This window comes from Mizuhopecten yessoensis, unplaced genomic scaffold (genome assembly GCF_002113885.1).
Source record: "Mizuhopecten yessoensis strain PY_sf001 unplaced genomic scaffold, ASM211388v2 scaffold10447, whole genome shotgun sequence".
NCBI lineage: Eukaryota > Metazoa > Mollusca > Bivalvia > Pectinida > Pectinidae > Mizuhopecten > Mizuhopecten yessoensis.
In genome coordinates, this window is record NW_018408551.1 from 1173846 (window position 1) to 1196095 (window position 22250).

At 35.3% G+C, this 22250-nt stretch overlaps 1 protein-coding gene across 4 annotated transcripts in view; it reads left to right on the plus strand.

The window, feature by feature from the left end:
* The window catches only part of LOC110460678, a 29427-nt gene extending 7518 nt beyond the window's left edge, over window positions 1–21909 (plus strand). Inside the window, exons 1-3 of one of the 4 annotated variants that reach the window (XM_021513722.1) lie at window positions 2099–2582; window positions 13158–13250; window positions 18899–21909. In XM_021513722.1, the coding sequence (XP_021369397.1) occupies window positions 19455–20459 (1005 nt within the window). In that variant the 5' untranslated portion in view covers window positions 2099–2582; window positions 13158–13250; window positions 18899–19454 and the 3' untranslated portion in view covers window positions 20460–21909. Of the gene's footprint in view, window positions 1–2098; window positions 2583–2609; window positions 2776–13157; window positions 13251–18898 lie in introns of those variants that run through there. The other 3 variants (XM_021513723.1, XM_021513721.1, XM_021513725.1) reach the window with 3 other exon arrangements.
* Window positions 21910–22250: the final 341 nt, after the last annotated feature.

Genomic DNA, 22250 nt, shown 5'->3' on the forward strand with positions numbered 1-22250 from the left:
AGGAGACATCAACAGGAACTGAGGAGACATCAACAGAACTGATGAGACGTCAACAGGAACAGAGGTGAAAACAACGGAATCTGAGGAGACATCAACATGAACAGCGGTGAAAACAATAGGAACTTAAGAGAGATCAACAGGAACTGAGCGGACAACAACAGGAACTGGTGAGACGTCAACAGGAACAGAGGAGACAACAACATGAAATGAGGAGACATCAATATGAACTGAGTAGACATCAACAGAAACAGAGGAGACAACAACAGGAACTGGTGAGACGTCAACAGGAACAGAGGAGACAACAACAGGAAATGATGAGACATCAATATGAACTGAGTAGACATCAGTTCCTGTTAATGTCTCCTCAGTTCCTGTTGGTGTCTCCTCAGTTCCTGTTGGTGTCTCCTCAGTTCCTGTTGATGTCTCCTCAGTTCCTGTTAATGTCTCCTCAGTCTCAGTCAACAGTTCCCCAGGACTTCCCCTACCTCGGGATGATAGTTTTGACAGTTCACCAAATAGCATTGAAACAATTGTTTTATTTCCAAATAAAAATTAGTATCAATGCAGCATGCAATGATGCCATTGCTTCAACACTGAATCGCGGTCACCGAAACGCTTGAACGGCGCTCTCGAGGAGGGATTTCTGCGCATCAAATTCGCGCCGGGTAACAGTTCGCTCTGACCGGAAAAACAGTTTTGACTGTTTCACCCCTACAGCCGAAATTGGACAAAAGGCCAGAAACAGTCAAAAATGACTAATTATAATTTATATAGACTATTTGGTAATAATTCATGTTGTTGTCCCCTCAATTCCTGTTCATCTCTGTTAAGTTCCTATTGTTTTCACCTCTGTTCCTGTTGATGTCTACTCAGTTCATATTGATGTCTCATCATTTCCTGTTGTTGTCTCCTCTGTTCCTGTTGACGTCTCACCAGTTCCTGTTGTTGTCCGCTCAGTTCCTGTTGATCTCTCTTAAGTTCCTATTGTTTTCACCGCTGTTCATGTTGATGTCTCCTCAGATTCCGTTGTTTTCACCTCTGTTCCTGTTGACGTCTCATCAGTTCTGTTGATGTCTCCTCAGTTCCTGTTGATGTCTCCTCAGTTCATGTTAATGTCTCCTCAGTTCATGTTAATNATGTGATGTCTCCTCAGTTCTGTTGATGTCTCCTCAGTTCCTGTTGATGTCTCCTCAGTTCCTGTTAATGCCTCCTCAGTTCCTGTTAATGTCTTATCAGTTCCTGTTGTTGTCTCCTCAGTTCCTGTTGTTGTCTCCTCAGTTCCTGTTGTTGTCTCCTCAGTTCCTGTTGATGTCTCCTCAGTTCCTGTTGTTGTCTCCTCAGTTTCGTTTTATGTATCTTAGGTTCATGCTGTCATTTCGTTTCCTTTTGTCGTCTCCTAACTTCCAGTTTATGTCTCATTTGTTCCTGTGGTGTCTCCTCAGTTCCTGTTGATGTCTCCTCAGTTCCTGTTGATGACTCCTCAGTTCCTATCGATGTCTCTTCAGTTTCTGTTGTTGTCACTTTGTTGTCTGCTGTTATATATAAGTATAGACATTGAACTTTTCAACGATAGTGTTCTTGTTGTAAAATATGTCTGCTGTTTTAGTTTGCTACAGTTGTATCAATGTAGGATTTTGTCTTTTATTTTAAGGTTTAAAACGGTTCTTATTGCGCAATTTCTTTTTTGAGTGGATTCCCAGTTACAAAACTTTTCATTTTTGCCTGAATTGGTTATGCTTTCCAATCAGACCAGGTTCAGCGACGTATAGAAATGGAAACGACAAATTCCAATCGACAATTAATCTTTGTATTTATATCATAATTATAATCTATTGAATGAACGAGGAGTGAATTAAAGACATTTATATTTCGTTAATTGATGTGTCATGGCTAGGCCTGACAACAAGACCAATCAATGGGCTTGTCCCGTGCACACAATCGCTCGCGAATCTAGTAACATAATACTACCGCTTTTTAAACCACAGGTAAATCACAGACACATACTTTTTCTATCAAGTGCTATTAAAATACAATATATGATCTCTTTGTAGACGATATCATATAAAGGGCTGATTGTCCCTACAAATATATATATGAATACAAAACACATAATCAAATTCAGATGAGAAAATCAACATATCGATGTTTATATAATATGGATATAGGTACCATTCCGGGTCCTGCTTCACTGTATACACCCGAATTCGTTTGAAACGCGAGTGAGATGGATTATAAATATGACACGATCGCCAGCGTATAGAAAATCACGACTGTTTTAAAAGTGCTGTCGATTCGACTTTGCGATCCATTGTGCACGCCATTCAAACCTATCACCAATATATCACACTGCCATTGAGTGTATTAGGGCGGGCGATCACCTCAGTGATTACAGAAAAAGAAAACGTATATTCACTTTACTTTCATGTTTCAGACCAGCTAACCGATGTACGGCATGAGATGGTCACTGACTTTTATTGATTGGACAGGAAAGTGTTTATTGTATTACTAGTATTCAGTCAAGTGGTCTTAACTGGAATTGGATTCTGTGGAAAACGCTTTTCGTTCGATGCTGATATATACAGGTGAGTCCTCCATATAGATTCACTCACCTGAGATATTTACACTTGTATCAGTCATACATACCTATACGGAGTTAGCTGTCAAAATAGAACTGTACATATAGAAGTAACGTGGTTACTTTTGTAATATTTAAATGATATTGTTTTGTTGATATGGATCACAGTTCATGTGAACCGGATCAGTTCCTCACAGAAGGTAAGTACGTTCAGTCGAAACGTAGAGTAACTTAACATCCAGTACGTTAGGTGTAGTTACATGTAGTTACTTAGAATTAAGTACGTTAGGTCTATTAAGTAAATATAATGACTAAGAATCAAGTACGTTAGGTCCGGACAGTAACTTAGCATCAAGTCAGTTAGGTACGTACAGTGACTTAGCAACAACTTAATTAAGTCGTACTGTGAATAAGCATCAACTTAATTTAGTCCGTACAATGACTTAGCATCGACTTAATTAAGTCCGTACCGTGACTTAGCATCAAGCACGTAAGCCCGGACAGTAATTAAGTTAGCATCAAGTAATGAGGTCCGGACAGTAACTAAGCATCAAGTCAGTTAGGTACGTACACTAACTTAGCATCAAATTCATTAAGTCTGTACTGTGCCTAAGCATCAACTTAAATAAGTATGTACAATGACTTAGCATCAACTTAATTAAGTCCGTACCGTGACTTAGCATCAGGTACGTTGGGTCCGGATAGTGACTTAGCATCAAGTACGTTAGGGCCAGACAGTAACTTAGCATCAAGTACATTAGGTCCGTACAGTAACTTAGCATCAAGTACGTTAGGGCCAGAGAGTAACTTAGCATCAAGTACGTTAGGGCCAGAGAGTAACTTAGCATCAACTACGTTAGGGCCAGACAGTGACTTAGCATCAACTACGTTAGGGTCAGACAGTAACTTAGCATCAACTACGTTAGGGCCAGACAGTAATTTAGCATCAAGTACGTTAGGGCCAGACAGTAACTTAGCACGAAGTACGTTAGGTCCGGACAGTAACTTAGCATCAAGTACGTTAGGGCCAGACAGTAACTAAGCATCAAGTTATTTAGGAACGTACAGTAACTTAGCATCAAATTAATTAAGTCCGTACTGTGACTAAGCATCAACTTAATTAAGCCTGTACAATGACTTAGCATCGACTTATTTAAGTCCACACCGTGACTTAGCATCAAGCACGTTAGGTCCGGTCAGTAACTTAGCATCAAGTACGTTAGGGCCAGACAGTAACTTAGCATCAAGTACATTAGGTCCGTACAGTAACTTAGCATCAAGTACGTTAGGGCCAGAGAGTAACTTAGCATCAACTACGTTAGGGCCAGAGAGTAACTTAGCATCAACTACGTTAGGGCCAGACAGTAACTTAGCATCAACTACGTTAGGGCCAGACAGTAACTTAGCATCAACTACGTTAGGGCCAGACAGTAACTTAGCATCAAGCACGTTAGGGCCAGACAGTAACTTAGCATCAAGTACGTTAGGGCCAGACAGTAACTTAGCATCAAGTACGTTAGGGCCAGACAGTAACTTAGCATCAAGTACATTAGGGCCAGACAGTGACTTAGCATCAGGTACGTTAGGGCCAGACAGTAACTTAGCATCAAGCACGTTAGGGTCAGACAGTTACTTAGCATCAAGTACGTTAGGGCCAGACAGTAACTTAGCATCAAGTACATTAGGGCCAGACAGTGACTTAGCATCAGGTACGTTAGGGCCAGACAGTAACTTAGCATCAAGCACGTTAGGGCCAGACAGTAACTTAGCACGAAGTACGTTAGGGCCAGACAGTAACTTAGCATCAAGTACGTTAGGGCCAGACAGTAACTAAGCATCAAGTTATTTAGGAACGTACAGTAACTTAGCATCAAATTAATTAAGTCCGTACTGTGACTAAGCATCAACTTAATTAAGCCTGTACAATGACTTAGCATCGACTTATTTAAGTCCACACCGTGACTTAGCCTCAAGCACGTTAGGTCCGGTCAGTAACTTAGCATCAAGTTATGAGGTCCGTACAGTAACTTAGTATCAAGTACGTTAGGTCCGGTCAGTAACTTAGCATCAAGTACATTAGGGACAGACAGTAACTTAGCATCAAGTACATTAGGGCCAGACAGTAACTTAGCATCAAGTACATTAGGGCCAGACAGTGACTTAGCATCAGGTACGTTAGGGCCAGACAGTAACTTAGCATCAAGCACGTTAGGGTCAGACAGTTACTTAGCATCAAGTACGTTAGGGCCAGACAGTAACTTAGCATCAAGTACATTAGGGCCAGACAGTGACTTAGCATCAGGTACGTTAGGGCCAGACAGTAACTTAGCATCAAGTACATTAGGGTCAGACAGTTACTTAGCATCAAGTACGTTATGGCCAGGCAGTAACTAAGCATCAAGTACATTAGGGCCAGACAGTTACTTAGCATCATGTACGTTACTTCCAGAAAGTTACTTTATTTCAATTTAACTCAAACCTAGCTTCAACCTAACAGTCGGATCTTTAACTTCTGCCGTAACAGTAACGGTAAATATGTCAATTTTTATCTCAATACCTGTGTCATTTAAACAACATTATATCCGTAAGTATACTTTTAACATCGGGTATAATTCGCTTAAATATATGTGTGTATGCTTGTCTTTTAATATACTGCATTCGGTTCGATCCGTTCCTCATGACTCAATGAAGTACAACATACTGTATAGATGTAAATGTCCCCAAATATCAAAATCAAATCTTAATCGAGTTGGGGAGTTTTTTTGTCTGGTCTATTATTTAGAATACATGACGATATGTGAAATATTTGGAATGTAATTCTAACTTGTAATATCTTGACGTTTTGTATTGTGACACTTACATAGACATGACAGAGTGTTATGTGTACAGTATATGCATCACGATAATTAAAAGGAACTTTAATTGAACGTTGCTAAGCCTCGCCTACTATTCACTGTATGTAAATGATATACAAAACAACACCAATGCGTTACCAAGATAATAATTGTCATGTTAATATCATTCAGTTCGTACTTTAAAGTAGAGACAACCATGCATATATGATTTTTTTGATTTTTTTTTACATTTTTAAAAGCTAATGAACAAACCAAGGTCATACAGTAAAATATTTTAAAAATGGCTACAAGTTCAAAGTCAATAAAACCTTGAAGCATGATAGGAGAAAGACAAGATAACAAATACTAGTAAAACTATACCCTCATGTGTCACATTAACGAAAATACTTTACTTAACTGAAGACGCTTCCGTCCCCCTGTCCGACGTGCGTAAATCCTTAGAGATAGTAGTTGTTATTCCCTGCTTAACGTTCAGCATTTAGGGTTAAAAAAAAACGGGTAAACTATTGTAAGTATACTAGGTGATGGGATCGGGTAAAATACGGGTAAACTATTGTAAGTATACTAGGTGATGGGATCGGGTAGAAAACGGGTAAACTATTGTAACAAGGTGATGGGATCGGGTAGAAAACGGGTAAACTATTGTAAGTATACTAGGTGATGGGATCGGGTAGAATACGGGTAAACTATCGTAAGTATACTAGGAGATGGGATCGGGTAGAATACGGGTAAACTATAGTAAGTATATATAATAGGTGATGGGATCGGGTAGAATAGGGGTAAACTATTGTAAGTATACTAGGTGATGGGATCGGGTAGAAAACGGGAAAACACGAGTAAATTGGATGGTAAGTCCAATAAAAACAAACCAAATGCATGTAGCATTTATCGTTTAGAGTCAATAGGTGTAACTTTGTTATTTAAGAATTCTATGAGCAACGTTTCCTTTTGGCTGTTTTTCGAAAAACATTTGGGCACACTTTAGACCTATATTTCATACTTGTGATCTTTAGCAGTACTGGTAAGTTCTAAATAGACTGTACTGGTAAGTTCTAAATAGACAGAACTGGTAAGTTCTAAATAGACAGTACTGGTAAGTTCTAAATAGACAAAATGGTGCAGTTAACACTGTTTGATTTTCTTCATCGACGTTGTCATTTGTGACATCGTATTTCCAGTGAATATTTTACATAATTTCTTACATAGCCTATATACTGTATATAAAATAACTAAATATATAGTTATTATGCTTATATACTCATAATATATGGGTCAGAGAAGTTCTATAATATCAACGGTAAATAGAGAATAATACATGCCTTTTCCATATCACACCAAGTATCAACCCGAGACTGCAATATCAGTCCGATGGCCGAAATGTAAAGTTATAACATTAACTAATAAAAGCTACTATTTTATGATCTAATTTTCTTTTAAAATATTGAAAAACGAAAAAAATTCCAAAAGGGGTGTGATACGGGTTGTGCGGGCTGATACGGAGAGAGCTGATACGGAATTTTTTTTTGAGGGGGGGGGGGGGGGGGGGGGGGGTTGATACGGCGAGGGCTGATATGGGTAAGAGCAATTGTGTCGTATCGCATATACAATAAAACCCGTATTTATTAATATGTAATAAATTTCCATATAACACTTAGTCCTTACAACGAACATGTATTGTTGTAAGATACGAATAACTTAAAACTGGTCTATGGGACAAGGAAGTAATTCCCACAGGGAAGACAGTGTGTGGTCGACATATCAGATATAACTTTATCATATCTCTACTACATACATTGTATATAATACAAACAACATACGGACGTTTTATATAACAGATGTAGCATATGTTTGATATAGTTTATGGCCCTCTGATAATATTGTTCAGGTTATGTTAGAATATTTGAAAAAAACATTCATTTACGCTTCTTGCTTCAGGTATACTTCAATGGCCGCAGTTATAGGACGTTATCGAACTTTATGTGATCATATTCAAGTGTTGACATATGCTGAGCATTGTTTTATGTCCTTGTCTCTTTTTTATCATTTAAGTTTATCTATTACATCTAATTCCAATTTGAGCTTTTGTCCTTCGAGGATTTCCTATCAATCGTTTTCTTCAAAACACTGGAGGAATATTTCACTTTATACAAATGCACGTAGTACTCCCCAGTTATAGTATTCCGCGATAGGTTTATTTGCGTGTCAATTTCTTACTATTTACAGTCAGGCACACGCAAATGTAAACCCATGGATCTGGTTCCATTTCGTGAGTTAACATTCTCACGAACGAGACAATTGGGAGCGTAATCGTAAAAAATACTATTAGCAAAAATCGGTAATTTAAAGTATATGACATTGGGTAAATTATAAATCTCATTTAACATTTCTCTGTTCATTTAACAAATGTCACATGTCATCTTAAAGAATTACACTTACTCTATAATTAACGTTTAAAATGCCTCCGTGTTGACGCACCTCTCTGAACACCTGCTTTACACGTATTTGTACAAGAAAGTCGCTATTGACCGAGATAGCATAAACAATGTTAACGGGTATTTAAAGCCGATAAAACGATCAAACATGATTCTATACAGCAAATGTTCAATGACTAATTATATGTGTGTACATTTAACGTTAAATCGTTTATAAATAACCTACTAGGAGACGGATTGTTCGAATCCTAGTTACAGGTAATTGAACATAACCAATAAAAATACGTTTTGTATGTGGAATTGGTATACAGCTGACACTGATATTCTTCTATAACATACACATGTTACTGTATATCTTTGAAGACTTTAAAATCAGTGATATGTAAATCTAAATTAACGTATATTATTTATGGAAATGTAATGCTGAGACACCGAATGTTGTTCGTAAACACGAAAAGTTATTCTCGAACATGTATATGAATTCATAGACTCGCTAATGATTTTATTTGAAGGACAGTCGTGAAAGTTACGTGCCTACTCTGTAATATAAACAGTAAAATAGTTTCTCAAAATAGGAAGTAACAAAGCACCCAATATAAATCAGTATATATGCCTACATATATAGCTACCGACCATTTGGTGTCGTCTCACGTAGCATACATTTGGTATTTTCCTATATACAGGTATAAGGTGTTGGGTGTATGCTAGGTGAGATTTGGTGTCAGTTTGAGAACAATAGGATTTAATTACAGGTAAACTATAGTCTGTACTATAAAGTGTCTTACCATGTCTAACTGAACGTATACAAAGGATTGATTTTTGGTGTACACTTTTATTTATTTATAAAATTGTTTCCACTTCATCAATTATAGTCTTCATCATAATAATAGGGAATATCAGATGAAATGTCCTAACTTTACATATTATTACAATACAATACAATTTGTTTTATTTAAGAGTCACATATCGATATACATTGAAACTACAGCAGATTTTACAAAAAGTAAAAGCTACATGTATTTCAAAATTTAAATCGATCAGTTATCGACATCCAGCCAAATCAGGCTTATGAGACACTTAAAGTCATTATCACACCTTAAAATAAGTAAAATCACTAGCACTGTACATAATTATATAAAATTAAAACATAGGCGCCTGTGATACATATGACATAAAGCAGCGTCTAAAGTCGATCCTGTAAAGGTGTAGCTGGACGAGAATACCGACCGGTTTCGACTTTAAGCTTAAATTTGTTTACACGACATTCCCAACTTCTCCGTTTTCCTTTTGACCACTAATGTATTTTATAGACTAGTATATCGTGAGCGGTTCCATTTATCCTTAACCAGAGCCTACATACCTCCACTTTCTGTTCCACGTCACAGGAACAACCAAGATCGCCACTTGTGGCGACATTGGACGCATTTCTTCCGGTATCGAAGAAGTAGCGGCACGCTTTATTATTATTTCTCTGGTCAAGGTTGTAACATCCTTATACCATTGTTGAATAAATTGGTCATGTAAGCGTATTTCCAATGAATGATTCAAAAATATATAAGTTCAGCCCGAGTTACTAGTATTTCATTAATACAATGTAATCATTTAAAATGACAACGAAGGGTCATTTCACGTTAACCGTGCATCATATTGTATACATTACGCTATTATTTATACAGTATAATAATAAACACATATTCAAAGTAGCTTCATTAAAATATTATTATTCCGTCTATATCACATGCCTACGGTGCTATTAACCAAAACTTTATGACGGTATATGGTACGAATTGTTTTCTTCAATTTTATCTTACGAAGTATATTCATGTAAAGTATAGAATACATGTATGTCTCAGTAGATTAAATACTTCTTTGCATTCATTGAGACTGGAAGAAAAAGAAATGTTCCTTCAGAACAAAAAATTTCAAAATCTAAGAGTGCGGTTTTTCGACTATTCAGTTGTTAAGTGTCAAAAATAGTAAACAGCTATGTATATTAAGGAAGTTTATCTTTGAGACTATCAGAACCTCTTAGTTGATTATATTGTGTATTATGTACATTATCTCTATACATTTTCTATACATCGTTTTTTGTACATCATGTACCACATATAAGGGCCAATAGCCCAAGTTTTGAATAAATGTTGACAATATTGACATTTGTGATATTATGATAGGTGAAAATTATAATTATTTATCCTATCTACAGTGTATGTCGACACAAAATCAGCTTGAGATTGAAATTTTGCAGACATAACTATAAAATAAAGGAAATGTAAAAACAACATTCAGTCAACTGTTATTGTATCAGTTGAAATTTATAGACAATGCATTACAGAATTTTAAATAATCTTTGATATTAGGATTAGTTAATGAGGCTTTACTTAATCAACAATTATTTAAGATTTTAATAACATGTAGGCGGCAAGTACTGTACCAGTTATAATATCTGTAAAATCGTTATTATTTTCAGGTTAAATAAATGTATTCATTTTTTTTAATATTTATATTTCATCTACTACCACGTGTCATTATAATTCTTTACAAAGAAAATGGAATATTTCTCTGATTAAAGTAGACATAAGTTCTTAATTATAATATGTATTAAAATACCATTTACATCATTTTGAAACAGATTATAACCAATTTGTGATCAGGTGTGAAAATTGAAATGTATGCTAGGTGAGACTAGGTATTTTAGAAATGTATGCTAGGTTAGACCACGGAATTAGATTAGATCTAAGTCCGTGGTGAGACCAAACCGACCATGCGACCATTTTGTCCATTAAGAACTCCTCTGTGGTACACTGTACCAAAGGCCAAAAGGTTGAAAAAGATGATGATACATTCTAAAACTGATGTTTCATGCAAATCGTGTCAGATTAACCCCAGCAAGAAGTTTGTGGTCAAACCGGGGAACTTATAGTCCATCAATAGTCAAATATTGTGCGACACAAACTAATCACTAGAAATACGAAGAATTAAATTCAAAGCATCTAGTCAAGACTTAGTATATTTTAATGTATGTCGATATTCAGTTATAATCTTTATGTACATTGTTTTAGCAAATTGAGATATAAATCCACTGTTTAAAACATATTCTGAGCGACTGATGCTCTAGTGGGTTTTTTTCATTCTTTTTAGTTTATTTTCTAGTAAAAGCTGAGAGGTTATACTCGAAAAAACTTGCATGATCAATGCCCCAACCATCAGGCGTTACATATTTTCTCTATATACAAGGATAGGCGCGCTCGGACGAGGCAATAAATACAGGAAGTATGTTTTTCCAGTCGCTTAACTTCGAAGAAGTACACAAAATCATATTTAATGACCCAAACCACTTGTACTTTTATTTACCTCCCTAATACACCTATATATTCCGGATTTAAGTATGTATCCTTATTCACAACATTTGAAGTTGTAAACATTATCTGCCGACATACCCGCCCCCTTGTATTGACACAATGTATAGAGTTTGTCCGTGGGTACATTAACACCCAGCGTCGACGGTACACGTCCCGATCTAACACACTACTAACACGGGATTTAAATATAAGTAGACCTAAATTCCCACGATGATTTTAATGAAACGGAGATGGAATAAATTAGACGTGATATTGTAAAACATTCGTCACGATGAAAACCTAATTTCATACTTGAAGTAATCTAGAGTTTTAAAGCGTCTAAAACGTGAATCAAATAGAAAGTAAACATGTATATGAGTCGGAATGTATTCACTACAGCGTCAGCACACAAGTACAACATGTGAACCCAAACTCGGTGCTAAACAACATTGGGAAATATGAAAGCACCGAAACAAACGGGAAGACAACACGAACCTGTTTTGGTAACTGCTAAAATGTTACATGCAAATAAAGAAACTTTCTCAATCGATAGCTATTTAAGATACGACGAACTTCGTGAACTTCGAAAATACAAATTACGAAACATTGACAAATATAGATCGATGGTGAATGCTTCCACTTTGTCATTGTTGTAAATACATACTACTAGACCTGCACTTTTACGGCAACTTATAATCGAGGCATTATAAATTGATATAGAGTTAAATGTCTATAAATGATTAAAGTTTTATACTGTGTATTTCCCTACCCCATCACTGCTACTGAAATATACAATCGTCTACTGAGATATACAATTGTCTACTGAGATATACATTGTACAATCGGCTACTGAAATATACAATCGTCTACTGAAATATACAATCGCCTACTGAAATATACAACAATCGTCTACTGAAATATACAATCATCTACTGAGATATACAATCGTCTAATGAAATATACAATCGTCTACTGAAATAAGAAAATAAACTATTTCAGAAACTCAAATGGTTTTAATCAAAAATAAATCATGGCCGTCATTTGAAATGTTGACTTGTAACGAATCCGTCAAGTCAATATATTATCTAATATGGTGAGAAATGAGATCATATGAACATTTGGCATTTCGTTTTTATTGTTGACTGTGAGTTTATCTAATGTTCTTAGAGCTATCAGAGTCATACTTTTTGTTTATTTCTACACAGAAACACTTAGAAATACTTTAAATTGAAAAAGATTCAAATTTAGCCTTACATTCACATAATTACAGATAATACAGCCATTTGATCGAGAAATAACATTGAAAATAAGTGCCTACGTAGCGATTTCAGAGATACAATTTAATCTTGACAAGCGGATTAGAATAATGTGATGTAGGATTTATTTATGGAGATGATTTCAATGTGAGGATATATTGTTATTGAAAGGAATGGTAAAATGTCAATACTTTTCTGACAATTTTATTGCCACGTAGTATTACCTCCTCTGAACGAAATCCCTTTTAATATCAGCAATTTTATCGCGAGTCCTGCTAACTTATCAATCGGCTTGGCAGCAAAGAAGCTTATACGGTAAATTTACGATAAGATCGCTACGTACGAACGTTTGTGTTAGCAAAATTTCTTAGCAAGAATAATAATAATATTGATTTGATCTCGCATTCGAAATTTTTCAAATTCCTGAAACCATTTTTATTTCGTTTCATAATTTTGAGTGCCTATAGCGTTATATAATCGGATTTTCATTCATATTGATTTCCTTGCAGTAGGTGAATGTTAAGGATTTAAGTTCCTGAAACATACAAACTGAATTTCTAAATTGCATATGTGGCATCGTTGAAAGCCAGTTCAAGCTTGTGGTTATGCATCATTGTTATTTCGTAAACATTGATGGCTAGCCTGAAAACCTTATGCTGGTATACATATTGACGTGTGGTTTTGTTTACACTAAACAGTTACAGGCTGACTGGTGGCGCAAGCATCATCAAAGCACCACTGAAGAGTCCTACTGCTCTGTCCTATACTAAATATACAACTCCCATTAAAAGGTATGTTTATTGATTACGTGGTAGGATAGGATACTGGTATACATATCTCGATATTTGGTACAATTACCTCTCAATTCGTTACTTAACCGATGTAGACTCAGTGTTATATATTAAACCACGAATTAAAGTAGATGTTCATTCGAAGCTCACACATACATCCAATGAAACAAAATAAGTTACCTTGAAAATTACGTGTTAAATATAATAGCATGATTCCAGATAAAGGAAAATGCAAAAGTGCAAAAATATAAACTCCAAGCACAAATCGGATCCTCAAAGTCAATACCAAAAGAACAGAGACTGACGAGACACCCAATCATAACGAGGAGCAACATGAACAATTATCATCTATGTCAATGATTGTTGATATTCGACAATACGTCAAGTAATTTAGGTATTTCCTCAGTTTATCTTGTTGCCTTTTACTTTCAACTGAGAGTTTAGGTTTCTCTGATATGTGTTTGTGTCGGCGTTGTGGTATTTTATTTTTCTAGGTTGCCTTAAAGTTACTCTATGACATTTCTCGCACGGCGACAAAAATTATATTTTTTTTTCTAAACAAAATTCAGACTTTTACAAAATTGAATATGAACTGATCTTGGTGATGATGAAATATTCAGATTTTGAGTTCTTAAATACCGTTTGAAACATTCTTTCCTGAAGCAGCCTTTGAATTTGCTCACATTGAAAGCCATTTGTATTTTGTACGTGACATGTACTGTTATTGGGTATTGATTTAGTAGCTTAGAAATCCAAAGACATCACTACCTCAAAAAATGCGTTGTCAATATCTTATAGATGTTTATATAGGCTAAACAATGACACGCGATATGCGGTTTTAGTATCCAATGATTTTTAGTCACGAAGGGGCCGGGTAGGGTCTTCTGTTATCCAATCATATTAAATGCCTACCAACGCCAGACATGCCGTGATACATAAAAAGTTTGGTTAATGCCATTGTGAGTTTGTCAATACTTCATACGGTATCATGTGTGGAGTTTCTATTCATAAAGGGGTTTAATTACAAACTGCGTGGAGCGGGTGTACTGGGACATCCATCACTTTCACTAGACTCAATAACTTAAGAAATTAAATAGTATTTAACACTGAAACGGTTAGGTCACGGTGATTTTTAAACTGAGGCATTTGACACTACTCAAATATATAACTACAAAGGACGTACAATAGCAATAAAGATCAAAGAGAGCGAGTGTTAACGTCACTCTCGTCATTTCTCAGTAGATCAGTAAAATGGTTAACGCATGTTTATAATATTAGGAGAATCAACAAATCATAAAAACGCATGATAAAACCACTTTACAATGTTGAAATTAGACGCAAGAATGTTGCGTTTTTATAGACTACAGTGTTTAGTCTATTGAACACTATTTGATAGGCAATGACTGTCGACAATAAATTATTTGTCGACATACTTGAAAGATAATAACTGGCGACACTTCATGAGAGATGACAACTGTTGACAATATTTGAGAGATGAAAACTGTAAACAGTATTTGAGAGATGACAACTGTTAACAATATTTGAGAGATGAATACTGTTGACAATATTTGAGAGATGACAACTGTTAACAAATACTGTTAACAGTTGTCATCTCTCAAATACTGTTAACAGTTGTCATCTCTCAAATACTGTCAACAGTTGTCATCTCTCATGAAGTGTCGCCAGTTATTATCTTTCAAGATAAACTGTTAACAATATTTGAGAGATGGCAACTGATAACAGTATTTGAGAGATGACAACTGTAAACAGTATTTGAGAGATGACAACTGTTAACAATATTTGAGAGATGACAACTGATAACAATATTTGAGATATGAATACTGTTAACAATATTTGAGAGATGGCAACTGATAACAATATTTGAGAGATGACAATTGTTAACAGTATTTGAGAAATGACAACTGTTAACAATATTTGAGAGATGACAATTGTTAACAGTATTTGAGAAATGGCAACTATTAACAATATTTGAGAGATGACAACTGGTAGCAATATTTGAGAGATGGCAACTGATAACAATATTTGTAAAAATGAAAACTGTTAACAATATTTGAGAGATGACAATTGTTAACAGTATTTGAGAAATGGCAACTATTAACAATATTTGAGAGATGACAACTGGTAGCAATATTTGAGAGATGGCAACTGATAACAATATTTGTAAAAATGAAAACTGTTAACAATATTTGAGAGATGACAATTGTTAAGAATATTTGAGAAATGACAACTGTTAACAATATTTGAGAGATGAAAATTGTTAACAATATTTGAGAGTTGACAACTGTTAACCATATTTGGGAGATGACAACTGTTAACAATAGTTGAGCGGCGACAACTGTTAACAGTATTTTAGAGATGACAACTGTTAACAATATTTGAAAGATGACAACTGTTGACAATATTTGAGAGATGACAACTGTTAACAGTATTTGAGAGATGACAACTGTTAACAATATTTGAGAGTTGACAACTGTTAACAATATTTGGGAGATGACAACTGTTAACAATAGTTGAGCGGTGACAACTGTTAACAGTATTTTAGAGATGACAACTGTTAACAATATTTGAAAGATGACAACTGTTGACAATATTTGAGAGATGACAATTGTTAACAGTATTTGAGAAATGACAACTGTTAACAATATTTGAGAGATGAAAATTGTTAACAATATTTGAGAGTTGACAACTGTTAACAATATTTGAGAGATGACAACTGTTAACAATATTTGAGAGATGACAACTGTTAACAATATTTGAGAGATGACAACTGTTAACAGTATTTGAGAGATGGCAACTATTAACAATATTTGAGAGATGACAACTGTTGACAATATTTGAGAGATGACAACTGTTGACAATATTTGAGATATAATAACTGTAGAAACTAAATGAAACATAATAAGATAAAAAAAAGCTTTACTCTATAGATCTTCTATTTGACGTTACAAAATAACAAAATAAATAAGAACAATTGGCTTTTTCGATTCAGCGGACTGAGTTGGGCTTGTGTTTATTTTCACCAGCCTGGGATTTAATATTTATTTTCACATGTATAGGGATTTATTGCTTATTTCTTCAAGTGAAGGTGTTATAAACAGTTTTACATTAGTAGACTTTAGGAAAGGTCGCTATGGTTCTTTTTTTTTTTTTAGTGAGTTCGTGTTGACGTTGAGGTCTTATTCAGTCCTGATGTATTGACGCGGTGGTGTATCCTGTCCTTGGGTGTAAACATTGTCGTTTACTTCGTCCTTTTGATCATTCGTTGACGTTGTGGTAGGTTTTTACCGTAAAATAGCCATATCACAACCATATCCAGCAGATTTATATAAGATAGAAATAATTGCTTATTTCTTTTGTAGATGTAGGGCAGTAATTTTTTAGAATATGGATGTCAATTTCATAAAAAACACACACAATATGCTAAGGTACAATAGATAATTAATTAAATAAAGGAAAAAAATGGCGGCTTCCCGTTGGTTGGCCAATCACGGTTTTGAGTTGAAGTTATACATTTTGCTGAATAGAGGAAACAGCAGGAGGCAAATTAAGAAATAAAATAAATATAAATACTGGTTGCTAAATGAAAAACTAAGAAATTTGTCAGTATTGGAAGTAAAGGAGGAGACAATGTACGTGATAATACTTTTGCACACCTGTGTCGTGGAATGATGTCACGATGCCTTAAAATCTTAAAACAAGTGTCAACTGTTTTTACGAATGTCAATGTTATTCACCGAAAATAAACAGCCCGATGTCTTTAAGACAGTTTTCTCAATAACACTAGTAGTTATTATGTTATTGCAGTTTTCTGGCTTAGTTCATAACCATGAAATAAGAAGTGTATTGTACCAGTTTGTCGAAATATTTTTATGACAATAACGTGGCTAATATATTGTGGAAGTGATATTTATATAATGCAACAGCTACTGCCTCTAATGATTCTCTATGATAATTCATACTTATATCTTTATGCTATACACATTAATATTTGTATTAACTGTGACCGAACACGATAACTACGTATGATTAATCTGTGGCTTCTATGGCAATCCTGAATCGTTTTAGAAGCCACAATGTTGATGCAGTGCCAAGATGTGTTGATGTGTATAGAACCTATTGCTACAGTGTTTACACTAACTGTCGCCTCAACACGACATAGATACATTATGATAACACGCACGGATTCACCATTCAGTTCGCATTACATGTGCCTTACGTAATCGCGAGATTATATCATAATTAAAGTAATTATTCAAAAAAACATAATATATACAGATATCGTTTACATCCCTGGCAATGTCTGTCTGAATGACTTGATATTTACCCTCTGTCGACAGTGTCTGTCTGAAAAACTTGGTGGCACCAATTTAAAAACCAGCGCTCCCTGTGAACTTTCGTTTAGATATATTGAGATGTTTTTGTCTCGTAAATTCTTAAACGTGATCTTCTTTACTGCTACGATGGCATGAAATAAAGTATAAATCTTTAATTAAAGCAACGTGGCCTACCATATTTTAACTAATCTGACGCCTGACACAAACAACTAATCTTATTGACTACTATACATCACTGGTATTACAGTGTAATTGACACGCTCTGCCTTCACTTATAACCCTGAGTGCAAGGATACAACATGAAAGGACACATTAAACAGTCGAAATGATCTGTACGATCACGACACATCCTGTTAGAATATACGTTACCCATACAAAACAAAACATAAAAAGTGAGCTTTTGTTAATTTAGTACGCGAGTAGGAATATTTCCTTGGACATGTGTTGGAGTCAATTAAATGCCAAGTGTAACTTGTGTCATTTACCCGAGGATTTCAAGTGGTTACATTCTACTTTAATGGCTAAGTAGGACCATTTTTCTGGGTTTTTTTTTCGACTATTCGCTCTTCCACGTTACCATCACTGACATTGACAGAGACATAAGTACATCACGGTAATGTACAGTACTTTGAATATGTTAACTATAGATCTAAGGACTTGATACTGCCAAGCTGAAATTCATGGATTGATGAATCGAATTTGTCTTTGCAGTTCACTTCACTTATATCTTAGGGGAATTATAACCTTATAAGCTTAGCAATCCCGAGATTAAATCCCCCATTGCAGTTTTTGTTTCATAGATCGGCATGCCCTTGTTTGCTTGCAATCAAAACACACTACTTGGCCAATTTATTTAAGAAATGAACTCGCCACCAGTTTCTTGGATTAAAAGAGAAAAAAGTCTTGGATTAAAAGAGAAAAAAGTCTTGGATTAAAAGAGAAAAACAAATTAATCTTGACAAGAAATTATACCGATAAACATAACAAAATATCCATTTTGTTAATATAATATTGTTTACATACACATATTGATAATTTGAGCTGGTGTATTAAAAAATGTATATTACGCGACAGGTGTTCTCAAAGACAGCTCTAAGACCTGCACCTACTTGAGATATCGTCTAACATAGGATATCTAAATGGGATGATAATACATTTTTAATTAAGCGTGTAGTCCAAAAAACAAACAAAGATGTTGTATTTCATTAAAAATATTGAAGATTCTATGTAACTTGATTAAGATTATTTCATAATGAAATGTATATCTTCTAACTCTAATTTTTATATTTGCAGATTTCAAAATTGTGCGGAGTAATTTCTACGTTTCTACCAAATCCTCTTCACGTTTGAATACTGACAGAGACAGCGTGGTGCACGGACCTTTATTCTCTGGACAATTATCAGAGGACAATAAACGGACGTTATTAGGACTATAGGTGGTGTCTTTGTGTGTTCCACACATCGTTCTTTACTCATTCTGTAAATAGTGCAGAGGTTCACGGAGCTATCGACTGGATATATTCCTTTTTTCTGAATTTTCACAGAAAAATCTGTACTCTATAGGTAGACAACAACAGTGGGCGATATATTCAATGTAAACAGTGTCCGGATGATTTATAATTGATGTCACTGCAATGTTATGCGTACCGTGTGTATACATATCGACCTCCTGTGGGTGGAATATTACATTATCAATATAAGAAACGCGTCATTTAATTGGAGCATTGGGATATATATGAAACCATTATCCCCAACGCAACACGTGACATCAGGGCATCAATATTGCCCCGCATGCTATATGCGTGATCCTAGCCATTGCACTAAATAATCGGTGCACTAACATCACACAATGTTGAAGACAAGGCGTCCTGTTCAGGAGCACGAGTCTGGAATAGGGATCAAATTAGACTACAGCAACACCTACTTTGATAATGAGATTCTGGATAGTGAGCTGGAGAGCAAGCTTGCTCAGATCGGCAGGGAACGTTACCGGGTCAGAGTGGAGAGGAACGAAACTCTCAAGGAAGCGAGAAAGGTGGCGGAGAATATGCAGCAGTTAAGTGACGCTATTAAGAAGGGTGCAATAGGAGATAGCGTGAGTATTTTCTCAGGAGGCAAGGTAGGTAAGCATGTTGACGAGAAGGACAAAATAAGCGACAAAAGTTCGGAGGCTAGTGTGGACAATTTGTGTAACGAAGTTAATCGGATTAATACCAACGGTAATCAACAAGATTCCGGCACAACGAGTGAAGCGAGAGGTAGTGATACAGACTCAGATAAACCACGACGAGCCATGAATACGCTTACAATGTTCGCCTTATCGATGCAAAAGTTCTCTTCGCCAATAAGACATCGCAATCCAATACAAACTCCCAATGAGCCGCGAACCAAACAAGAGAACACGCCAGCTCGATCGTCACATCCACAAAAGCGACATGCACATTCAGCCTTTGCACGTGCACCGACTCAACGAGCATTTTCGCGCCTCGATCGGAGACCAAAGTCACAAAGACCTGTCACGTTTCGGCAGCGTCGGGTCAAGGACGGAGAGGTGCTCGAGGCTGTTGACGTCATGCCTGTTATGGTGTACGAGATTAATTTGCATAAACGAAAGCAAACGAGATCCCGACGGGAACTGCAGGAAATGAGCAAAATGGAGCAAAAAGAACATAGTTTAAAAGTAGACAGAGAAGAAGAGAGAAAGCAAAAACTGTTCAATTGGGCTAAAGGAAGTAGTGGTCTGGAAGGGAGAATTCAGTGTTTTGTTAAGAACTGTGAGGAGTTTAATAGAAAAAGACAACCTCATGAAATTGTGTTTGACTCCCCGCGAAGGTCGAAAACAGTTATGTTTTAGATAAAATCTCCTAATATGAATGTTTTCTAAGTACCTTTCATTCTTGTTATATCAAGTCCGAATTCCAAATTCTCTCAGCATAATAAAAGTAAATGTTATAAATTGTGAGCCAAGACTTGTTTATGTGACATATAACAAATTGAGAGCTACGTCTGACAGTGGAGCACCGTGGTTTAACAAGTATATCTGTGATCGGACATTGAACTTTATGGTGATATTTTGCAATTGCTTTACATTCGGTAGAACTACTCTTTGTATTAGATTTCAGGAGGAGATTTACGTTGACTTTAGCATACGTTTGTGACGGCGACAACTACAGCGGTACAGTATATGTTATTCTGTTTAGAAAATATAAGATACATGTATATCGCTTACTAAATTATTGAGCTTTGGTTTCCTTTAAACATATTTATCAAAAACGTAAAGCGAAATATGAGAGTATTGTAATAATCTATGCTGAACAACTTCTCTTAAATAGATATTCATCATTGCATGATAATAATGGAAGCGTGCAGTAATAAATTAAATACATCTTACAATATGAAATTGATTGCTGAATTTAGTGATTTATTTTAAATATCCGAATGTTATTTTAGTCCTTTTGGTCTGAAATAATTTCGAAAAGAAAATATTTCAACATCGAACTCAATACCCAAGACCTAGCGTTCCATGTAAGTAAAAGGATAAGCCTCGGTTTTGTATTGGAAGTCAAAGAAACAATAACATATATTCTAACGAGGATGCAAAAAATTAAGACCGTCACTTATCAGAAGGTTTGTCATTTAAAAGTCAAGATTAAGGGCACTGCACTGCTGTCTGACTTAATATGCAGAATATTCAACATACAATCTCCATATCTCAAATTGATAAACTGGACTGACTGTATATTTTAAGTTTATAAGGTTTTGAATGGGTTGAAAGAAACAGTATTCTTCTTGAATAGTCTAAAACAATCCAACTTTAAGGGGTAAGAGTAGAGTAAGTACGGGAACATCTAAATTGTGTCATCCTTTAAGTGCAAGACGATTGTTTTTCTTTTCTTTCGCCAAAAGGATGATGCAAGTATTAATGGGTTATTGTATATGCTATAAAGCAATCGGAGTTACATGTATATTAGTTTTTGTCCGCTAAAAAGAATTTCAAGACCTTTTTCGTAGTAAAAAGTATCAATAATTGTATATGATGGAAGTTTTGTAATCATACGGCTAGCCCCTGACTCAGCCTTCTATAACACTTCCCTTTTCAATTGTAGCACACCCGTCCCATTACTCGGAAACATATTCTGAAAATGGTCAATTGGATGCTTTTGAATTTCAACGTTAGATCATTAAGACTTTTAAAAATATTAGCAAACTTTAAATGTAAGGATTGTATATCACAAACAATCTCTACACGAGTTGCACAAGAAGTTAGCTTACGTCTCATTTTCTAACAAATATGTAAAAATAAAAATAACGTTAAATTGAATTATTGGTTGTAACTGGTATACTTAATGAGATACCGTAAAAGATTATATAAGTTTTCTGATATATTTTTATCACAACTAAAACGTTATTAAACACATCCTTTATAACACATCAATTCAACAAAATAAAGTAAGATATCGCAATAAATACATGTACATTGTTTTCATTACATTTTTCTGGTGAAAAATCAGGGAAAATTATTAAATATAAGATTTAAAGTCGAATTTGCCAACAAGTGCTTTGAGTAATACACGTACCCTTGATAAAATCTTGTCCACTACATAAAATTGTAACTGCTTGTTTTAAACTTCATAGTCAAGTCAAA